Source organism: Nanorana parkeri, unplaced genomic scaffold (genome assembly GCF_000935625.1).
Source record: "Nanorana parkeri isolate BGI_ZX_2015 unplaced genomic scaffold, ASM93562v1 scaffold1945, whole genome shotgun sequence".
Lineage (NCBI taxonomy): Eukaryota > Metazoa > Chordata > Amphibia > Anura > Dicroglossidae > Nanorana > Nanorana parkeri.
Window position 1 is genome coordinate 5,238 of NW_017308213.1, and position 10,630 is coordinate 15,867.

The 10,630-nt window shown below is 44.2% G+C and overlaps 1 protein-coding gene across 1 annotated transcript; it reads right to left on the reverse strand.

Moving 5' to 3' along the window:
• Positions 1 to 1,118: 1,118 nt before the first annotated feature.
• Positions 1,119 to 6,717, reverse strand: DNAJC28 (DnaJ heat shock protein family (Hsp40) member C28). The gene is made up of 2 exons (XM_018572132.1): positions 6,687 to 6,717; positions 1,119 to 2,248 (listed from the first exon to the last, which is right to left on the reverse strand). Exon 2 carries the CDS (start codon positions 2,220 to 2,222, stop codon positions 1,119 to 1,121), a length of 1,104 nt encoding a protein of 367 aa, XP_018427634.1. The 5' UTR covers positions 2,223 to 2,248; positions 6,687 to 6,717.
• Positions 6,718 to 10,630: the final 3,913 nt, after the last annotated feature.

Sequence of the window (10,630 nt, forward strand, 5' to 3'; positions counted from 1 at the left end):
AAGCCCTCGCTTTGTCTAGGGGCCTCAAATGAAGCTGTTTTACGTACTCGATCCTCAGTCCCTACTGTGGTTAGCTCTTTTTTCCTCCTCCGCTCCAGCTATATAACGTCCCTCGCCGCCCTCATGTCTAATGCAGTTCTATGGAACCGTCATTCCACCTAATGATATCAGTGGCCCTTAGACAGCCAGAGCCCAGGGAAGAAGAGGCTTTGGGAACCAGTCTAGCAGTCTGGAGGGGTGGTACGGAGGAGCAGGTGACTAATACAGTTTTATTTTCGTCCCCTAGACAAACCAAGCACTTAAACCTTGCAGCGTGGGGGTAGTCCCACTGCAAGGGTATGTTTTTTAGTCTGAGTTATTCTTTAAACATGACTGGCTTACCTCTACACAGGCTCCTCCCCCCTTCAGTCTATCATGAATGCTGCTGCTAGACTCATTCACCTAACCAACCGCTCAGTTTCTGCAACCCCCCTCTGCCAATCCCTGCCCGGACTTCAAATAGCCCAAAGGATAAAATTCAAAATATTAACAATCACTTACAAAGCCATCCACAACTCTGCCCCCGGCTATATCTCAAACCTTGTCTCAAAGAATCACCCTAACCGTCCCCTCCACTCTTCAAAAGACCTCCTGCTTTCCAGCTCCCTTGTCAACTCCTCCCATACTCGCCTCCAGGACTTCACTAGAGTCTTTCTCATCCTCTGGAACTCTTTACCCCAACCTGTCCGCCTGTTTCCCACTCTGAATACCTTTAGGCAGTCCCTTAAGACTCATCTCTTCAGGGAAGTTTATCCCACCTCAACCCAAACGCTCAACCATCACGTTCTCAAACAATGTATCCCCTACACAGCTAATTCCTCATGTATCTCTTGCTGCTCCCTTTTAGAATGTAAGCCCTCAGGGGCAGGGCCCTCCTTACCATCTTGTCTTGATTTGTTTTGTGATTGTAATATCTTCCTTATATTGTAAAGCGGCGCGCAAACTGTTGGCGCTATATAAATACTGTATAATAATGACTGGACTCTAGGCTAGCCTTTCAATTTTACAAACTATAGGGCTAAATATTTATCTACCTGAAGAGAACCTGAGACAGTTTTTTTTCAATTATTTATTTCTAATTAAACTTTTTTAAATTGATTTATCCAATTGAATATGCTTTCCATAGGCTTGGTTTGCTTATAGCCCGTGTTTTTCTCTGCTTCCATCTTAATTGCCGATTCCATTTCCTCTTTCAGAACGCAGTAGGCCTGCTGAGCTCGAGAAATCTCTTTCTCGACGTTAAAGTGGACCATCTGTCGGCTCATGAGGGGCACAACCAGGTTAAAGTCATTCACCTTCTTATTTAGCTTTGTTATGTTTTCCCTCAAATTCTCACAGGTTTCCATCCATTCCTTTTCCTTTGAATATGTCATAAGCTCTCCGATTTTTTTACGAGAGGCTACCAGCTCGCTTCGAAGCTGATCGATCGTATCTCGTATTTCCTTTTGCAGAACGATCCATTCAGGCTGATAACCATTATCTATCAGGATCCGGTTGAGGTTGTGAGTCATCGGGTCGATATGTGGATAGGTGGAAAACTTATTGATGGGCTTTCCTTTGCCGCCGAGGTTGTCAAAGTCTCCCTTTGCCATGGACTCTTGGATTAGGTCCTCCACCAAACGTTCTATGGCTTGAGTTATTTTCACCTTTTTACTCTGCCTGATGTCCTTTGCCACCATTGAGTTCTCGGCGTACTCACGTTCAAATTTTTTCTTTCGAAAATCCAAAACTTGGTCAGTTGCTCGGTCTACACGAAACTGGGCGTACTGCCTCTGCCGTTGGCTAGGGGTGCCGTACCCAACTCCTTCATAGCTCAAGTATTGCCTGTGCTGGGGTACCTTATACTCCGAGGTCTTCTCCTCATCATCTTCAAGGGATTGTGCTTTTTTTGACTCTTGAGCCAAGTGTGTCAGGAGGTCTCTGTAGGCTTCATCAATCTGCATAAACATGTTGCCGTCTGCAGTGATGGCACCGCTATCTGGATGATATTTCTTGGCTAACTTCCTATAGGAATGTCTGACTTCATCTTCAGAGCACCCTTCTGAAACACCCAGAAGTCCATAACAGTCCCTGATGCTCCTTTTGGGCTGGTAAGTTGAATGCATACGGAAGGTTGGGCTCCATGAACATACAGAGAGTGGGTACTTTATATTTTGAGGCAAAAAGACCCGTGCAAGTTTCATGTTGGTAGTTCTGTTCTTATATAAACCTAAAATAATTTAAAAAAAAAGAGAACAAAATTAGATTTGGGCCAACAAAACCATCAAAATTGCAAATTGGTTGGTGTGAGCCACTGTACACAAAAGTAAGTGGAAGGAGCAAAGTCCTCCAATGAGAGAAATGTCATCAACACCAAACTGACTGCCTTTTTTATATAGTATGGAATGGACTCACTTTAGTCTAGTATTCCTATTTTATTTTGGCATAAAAATAAGAGAACCTGTCATAGTGCTGCAGGAAAGACTTGCTACCAAGAGTAATATGAAGTCTACATCATCAAGGTACGCTATATGGCCACAGACACTCCTCCTAAATATTGAGTTCAGGTATTTCCAGTGAAGGGTAATGTTAATAATACAGCATACAACGACATTTTAGACCAGGAGTAGACAAACGCCAGAGCTCCTTCTGTGTTAAAACTGCAAATTCTATCATGCACCTGCCTCCGGGAATCATGCTTGTTGCTGTAAGAGTCTTTGAATGCCTAATGGGATTTGTAGTTGCACCACAGCTGTAGTTTGCCAACCTTCTAGTGACAGTTTGAAAAAGGTTCTTCATGACATTGTCCCTGTGCACAAAGTCAGCAACATAAAGACATGGTTTGATGTGTGTGAAGTGTGAGTTTAGTGTGGAGGAACTTGAAGGAGTTGCACAGAGCCCTGACCTCAACCCCAGTGAACACATTAAGCCCTCATTCACACAAGTAGCAGCCGTCCCATACAGATCCGTGCTGCGTGCACGGCTCCCGTGAATGACAGGTGTTGCGTGTGATTTGTACGCAGCAGCCTGTTCTTCTCTATGGGAGTGCGCGGCCGTACGCTCATCCGAAATGCACGTCCGTGCGGGTGTGGGTGTCCCTGCTCGGACGCACGGATAGCCTACGGCCGCATATTCCCATAGAGAAGAACAGGCGGCTGCATACAATCACACGCAGCACCTGTTCTTCCTTGAGCGGCCGTGCACGCAGCACGGATCTGTACGGGCCGGCTGTTACTCGTCTGAATGAGGGCTAGGGATGAATTGTGAGCCAGGTCTCCTCATCCATCATCAATACTTGACCTCACATAATGAACAATATCCTCTGACCTTTTCTAGAACCAAATGAATAATTGTTGGTATTTAAAAGGTGATGCAGACTTATTGTTATTGTTCACCACATAGGCCTAATAGGGTGATTACAGTCAGTGCACTTTGCACAGTGCTCAGGATCCTAATATCACATACATTTGCTGGTCAGAGATTTTTGATCATTTAACCCTTTCATGAATATGAGTTTTTTGAACCTTGAGGTCTCATTCACACAGATATGCACAGCCATAGATTGTGCATGTCCATGAAGAAACCTGCGCCTAGAAGGGACAGGTGCTGTGGGTAGCCACGCCTGTACAACTCAGTGACAGGATGCGGCTGTACACAGACCAATCTTTATCTGCATATTAATCCTAATGGTTGGCATTACTAGTGGCATAGCAGGGGCATGTCCTTTGCCTGTATACTTCATGCTATAATGTGTCCCTCTTTCCCATCTCAGAAGGTTGGCAGGTAAGTGCACATTGATGCCGAGCTTGTACATCCAAACAGATATGCATGCATGCCCTTGGACGCAGGCAGTCTGCATCCAAGAGAGGGCACCTATATCTACCCTGTTTCCACGAAAATAAGACCTACCCCGAAAATAAGACCTTGTACTATTTTTGGGAATTGCTAAAATATAATACCTACCCCGAAAATAAGACCTAGTTGTCACCATTCCCAGGGCCGGTGGTGGCATAAGGGGGAACTTGAATAAGTTGAAACCTCGCGCCACTACTCCAATAAAGTTAAGCAGCAGCTGAAATCTGTGTGGTCAGATATATAGTATAAACATTTTTTTTAGGTTCAATATATTTTTATTTCAATAAACATACTTATACAAACTTTATAAAAAAAAACGGGGAAAAATACATTTAAGCATCATAACTGTTATCTCCCAAATAACATTACTATGTATCTCTCCGTATATTAGTCTTCAACTTTATCTTACATTCATCCAGGCAATATTCTAGCTTTGACAGTGTTCGTTATCTCATCTTCCATTTCTTCTCCTATACACTGATCTAACATTTATTCTACTATCACATCATGTTCTAATTAGAGAGGGGGGAACATGCAGGGGTGTATCTACCACAAGGCAAACTAGGCATTTGCCTAGGGCGGCACATTCCAGGGGGGCAGCAGAAAACACCAACCCAAACCAATTAGGCACACAAGGCCAGACTTGCCTTTGGGCATGCTGGGCACTTGCCCAGTGGGCAGAGGCTGAGCGGCACAGAATCAGGCAGTGGTGGCTGCCAGTGCCCAATGAGGCAAACCAGGTGTTGCCGCAAGGCCCTAAGAGTGGTTGCCTAATTAGAGAGCTGCCTGGTGCAGGGGGCGGGGGGCAGTGAGTTGCAGTCCGGCTGGCTTTGTACAGGAGGTGGAGAAGAAGCAGCAGGTGGCTCGGGGGCCGGCCTTAGCATGTGATCTGATGGCGGGATGTCCCAGAAGCAGGCTGGGGACTGCAATGTATTCTTTAGATTGAGGGGAGTGCCCGAGTTTAGTCTTGCCTAGGGCAGCACAAAACCAAAATACACCACTGGGAACATGATCACCAAGTGAGTCCGTAGTCCTTTCCATGTTAAAAGGCTCTACCTAGTCCTAGAACTATCTTCCCCTCTTAACCCTTTCATTATTCTTCACTCTCCCCTGCCTAAGTGTTCTCTCCTATATGTGAAATCTACTCAAAAATAATGTTTCCCATTTAACCCCTTATCCATCCCCCTTACCTTCCAACTAACTAAATTTAGAAAAAACCTAAGAAGATTGTAACCTTTTTCCCGATTTCTCTTCTGAAATACTTTTAACCTTCCCTGGTGATAGCTTTGTGTTGGTTTCCCTTCCGTGTCCTCTATCCGCGGTCAACCCCCATTTATTTAACAACAACAAAAAATATATACTTCTCACCCTACGTGTATTCTATCCTATATATGTGTTCACTTTATAGTATAAAATGAATAGTAAAAGCCGCGCTGTGTGAATGAAACTGCAAAAGTGTCAGATATAGTAGATACTAACCTTGAAATAATGTGATAAGATGTGTAAACAGTGCAAAACAAATAAGAAACGCATGTATATAACATGCACCTCAGTGTAAATGCATTGCTACAAAATATCCATAATGAAAAATCAAATACAATAGATGTTAACTGTGAAACAATGTGATGCAATGTGCAAAGAATAACAACTAGAAAAAAACGCGTGTGTATAACATGCACTTCAGTGAAAATAAGGGGGAACTTGAAGAGCCGTGGGAAAGGCGGCAGAGAATCAGCGGTGCCAACGAAGCCAGGGCTAGAGGAAGCGAGGCGGCAGCGGAGGGAGCAGAGCCACACAAGCCAATGCTTCCTCTATAGCGCCTGCTCCTGTCACAGGCGGAGTGATACCAAATGCATTCCGCCTGTGAGGAATCGATAGTGAAAGCGCGCTTCGCTCATTCTGGATACCAAATTGCTCTTGGAAAGGTACGGCACCCCGATTGCCCTGATCACCCTATTCTTAACTTTTACATTTTGGCTTATTTAACTTGGATTTGCATTAACTTTGGATTGTTGTACATTAAAAAAACCTACCCCGAAAATAAGACCTACCCCGAAAATAAGACCTAGTGTGTTTTTTGAGCCAAAAAAAATATAAGACAGTGTCTTATTTTCGGGGAAACACGGTATATGGGTGTGCAAGCTCTGGTCGGCGTGTAGCCACATGCAACCTAAATGCCCAGATGTCTGGACCAGGTTTATCAGCATTAGTTAACTTGACAATAGTTCTATAAGGCCTCATTCACACTGAGCGATTTATCGCAGCGATATGGCTCATATTTCCACTCGATATCGCTCTATGTAGCTTCTCCAATCCATTTCAATGGAGCTGTTCACATCTCGCCGCTCAATATCGCTTGTAGCTCATCGCTGTAGCTTGTCGCTCCTACGCTGACCCTTTTTTCGAGCGATTTCGCTCCTGATTGCATACAGCCCAATAGGAAAAAGTCGCGCAATATGGCACATATAAAATCGCGCGGAAAATTGCACGATTTTCATGTCGCTCAGCGTGAATGGGGCCTAACTAATTTTTGCATTTGCGTCCGAGCACACATGCAGTTTGCGCATTCCAAGTCCTCAGCTTCAATGGTTAACTAGCGTTCCCATGGCAAGGGGCATTTTACATTTCATTTTGCAGTCACAAAGGGGTTAAAATGACAAGTATGAAACGATCAGGCACATTTCAGAGGGTTCGCAATGAAAGGTCACAACCAATGACAGGTCAGATCCAGGTGTGACCAGCAGAGGCTGCAGAAGATCTCTATAATTATCTGCAATTACAGAGTTACAAATTGCTGCATTTTAAACTCTTACCGTGTGGCAGCAAAAACCTGCTGTGTCCCCCTTCCCTGTAAGCAAGCTGACATGTTTGTTGTGCAGCAAGAGCTTCTGGGAAACGGAGTTCCGTATTGTAATGTCACTGCACCCTCTGCTGTTCTTGTTATAAAAATGCATCTTGCGCTTGCTTTCGATGCTGCTTGATGATCAGGTCGTGATGAAAAGTGTCAAAAAGAAAATGAATGAATTGAATACGTAAAATGAAACTGCACTTACTATTCTAATGTTCAAAAATGAATTTGATTGGTGGCCATGGGCAACACAGATAGTTCCCATTTAAAGGGCTGACAAATTCGTAGGTGCTCCTTCATTGCTGGCACATTCCATTTAGAAACATTCTTCATTTTAAATATATCCTTCCATCCAAACCTATATCAAATGATTTCTTAAAGTTGAAGTAAAGCTTCACAAAAAACACAATGCTGAATGCCAGGCTTTCTATATCAGAAGAGACGGTGTAAGTCACTTCTGCTATTAACCCCTTCGTGACTGACGACGTACAGTGTACGTCGCCAGCATCGGGGCTGTTTAAACAGACTCCCGGCGACTTTTGCTGCCAGGAGTCTGTTTAAACTTGTAGAGCCGACTGTCGGCTTTACAACAGAAGCGATTCTGGCTACTTACCTGTCGCCAGATCGCTTCTGTGTCCCAAAGAAGGGGCCGCCCCCCCCACACCCCCGCCGGGCTCCGTTGCCCCTCCTACGGGCCCGAGACCGGCGTCCTTGGTGTCCACGGGGAGCTGGGGAGGAGGTCGACGAACTTCCGTTCATCGATCCCCTCCCCGTTCTATGGGACCGGGAGCGATGCAGATTGCATCACTTCCGGTCCCTGGGCTGTCAGTTCTGGGCTCCTGCAGCCCAGCTATAAGCTATTGAAGTGCGATCTGCACTTCAATAGCTTATTTCCAGTGTAAAGGTGACACTGGGGGTCTTTTGGACCCCCAGCATCACCTTAAAGAGGACCTGTCACCACCATCTGCTATTACATGGGGGGGCTTGTAAGCCCCCCCATGTGATAGCAGTCAAAGTAAAAAAAAACAGTTTTTAAAATCAAAATAAATAAATCTAATAATAATAAAAAAAATGTAAAAGTCCCCCGCCCCCGCAAGCACGCGCGTCGCCACGTAAACACGCATCGGGTGCGCCTACGTATGAAAACGACGAACGCGCTACACATGTTGGGTATCGCCGCGCATGCCGGAGTGAGAGCAATAATTCTAGGGCCAGTATTTTGTTGTATCTCTAAATTCATGACCTGTGGGGGCTTTTAAAGCGTCTTCTGTGGACTTTTTGGTGTACTGCAGTTTTTCGCCGTTTCGCGGACGCACGCAATTTGTAAACTGGGCATGCTGGGTATCGTTTTACTTGTTGTAACCTCCTCTTTTATATTTCATTTAAAAAATGGGTGTTTTTGGGGCATTTAATTAAATTTATCACTAAATTTTGGTGTTAAATAAGGAGTTGCGCTAATATTGCGCAACATAAAAATTTGCAACTACCACCATTATATTGTATAGGGTCTTGGCATTCAGAAAATATATAATGTTGGGGGGTTTCAAGTAATTTTCAGGCCTAAAATGTGGAATATAACATGGGTGCAAAAAAAAATGAAAAAAAGGCCTCAGTCATGAAGGGGTTAAAGCTTCTCTCTACCTTTTTTCTGTATGCTGAGCCGTGCATGTGCAGCTCAGTGCACAGTACAGGCATGCCAAGATTAACTAACGCGCATGCGCATGTGCTTCAGTTACATCAGGGCCCAGCCAATCAAGCGACTGAACACTCTAAACCTAGAAGAAGAGCGGGGAGAGGATGGAAGTGCCGGCAAGGGAGAAGAGCACAGCGCTGGAGGGCATTGCATTGGCAGGTATGTCTTCCATAATGTGCTAATAAACTGTGCATACTAGCAAATTACGGCTAAAAGATTCAGGGGGCTTTTTTTTTTTTTTTTATAATTGCCAATAATTCTGCTTTAACTTCTTCATGATTGGGGATATACTTTCCCTTAGATTACCAAAGTGAGGCTGACCTTAAAGTGTATGCAAAGACAAAACTTTTTTTAGTCATTTTGGATGTTGTAGGGAATGTCAGGGCCGCAAATATAATGAAGTGGCCCCATGGGATTGTGTCACCCCCCTGCACCCACTTAATTTAATTGATTTATTAATTTAATCTAACAATAGTTTTAGTCACAGTAAGGTACAGCTTTCTGGAATTTTCCGTGGGCTGTTTCTGGTTTCCTATTTCGTCTGTTTCAGGTTACCCTTACTAACTGTTACTTCAATTCTGCCTGGAGATGGCTGTCGCTAGGAAGATCTCCAAGTTTTGGAGGGAAAAGTAAATAACCAATCAGCTGTGGGACTCACCTTTAAATGTTTACAGTCAGAAGCTCTCCTCAGCAGTGATCTTCAACACAACTTGCCCCGCCCTCCCTTGTCGCGGCTATCCTTTTTTGGGGGTATTGTCGTCCACATATGTGGGTGGACAGTGTTTAATGTTATATTGGACTGTGTGATAAGTATGGCTCGAGTCTGGGTGACTGAGCTTCTTTATGTTAAAAGTTATAACTGGTTTTAAAAGTTCAATTGTTTATATATTAGTGTTGATTTTAAATAAAGAATTTATATTTTGCTTTTAACCCCAATAAAGGGCCAATATTTTCCACTCATACCGTTTGTATAGTCTCCATTTATTCTGCTATATATTTTAATGTATTTATAGGTTGTGGGTGCTATGGGGTCTATAATCCCATGCATAAAACCACTATTGGTTATTTATTTATTTTTTGTTGCTGTCTGTGTCCCTTTCTAAACACACAACACAGGTGATTTGTGGATGCTGATCTGTCATTACAACTGGGCGGAGCCAGCCATGAGATTACGGCTTGCTCCGCCAAGCTGTCATTTGCGAGACGTTCGCCCCGCTTCGGCTGTCACTTCAGCTCAGTTGAGCTGAAGCATATGCCTTCGGCTCGGCTAAGCTGCTCGCCCGCCTTCGGCTGCTGTATGGGCTATAGTTACCAGCACCGTACAGCAGCCCTTCGGTCCGACTGAACCGAAGGGCTCCGGCAACCGAAGCTAGCCAAAGGATCATCCGAAGCTTCGGCTGATCCTTCGGCTAGCTTTGTGAATAACCCTCTATATCTTACAGATAATAAGTTGGAATGTGTAGGTTTTATTTAAGATATGATGACAGAAATGATTAAAATACACATCTAAGGGGTAGATACAATCCCATGACAGTAATAGAAGTTCATTGAATGATTTTACATGATTTCTGGAATCACACTTAACAACTGGAATGCAATGGTTTTCTAGAAGTAAAATGGGCGGTACTGGAACTTCCTGACTTCTACAGCTTCCTTCTAGCACTGGAGGTCAATCCTTGTATTATCTGTATGGAGTACATACCTGTACATTTCAGGACACTACAGAAAGGAATTAAGAAAAATACAATTACACAAACAAATGATACCTACAGACACTTCTTCACCCTCCAGCAATTCTTCCACTCAGGGCCGGATTTCCCACAAGGCCAACCAAGGCTGTGTGTTATTCAAATTCAAATTCAAACTCATTGTTCATGTAGGAGGCCCTAAATAGGAAAAGTGGGAGTCACAGGCTTGGTGCCTCCATAGTCAGGCTGTTCGGCCCCTATGAGAATGGGAGCGAATGGCAGCGAGTGAACTGCCGGAGGTTTGGCTCAGACGATCCAGATGTTGGCTCGGCTGAGTCGAACCGCTTCTTCACTGCGGCTCAGCATAGGAGTGCTCCTTGGTTCCATCTAGTGGTGCAAATGTAAAAGTCAGATGTAAATACATCTGATATATTTTTAAATACACTCTTTCCTGTTATGGGGTGACAACGCTCTGTCCCTATATCCCAGTTGTGCTCCTGCATTGTCACCCTGTCATACTACCCACCC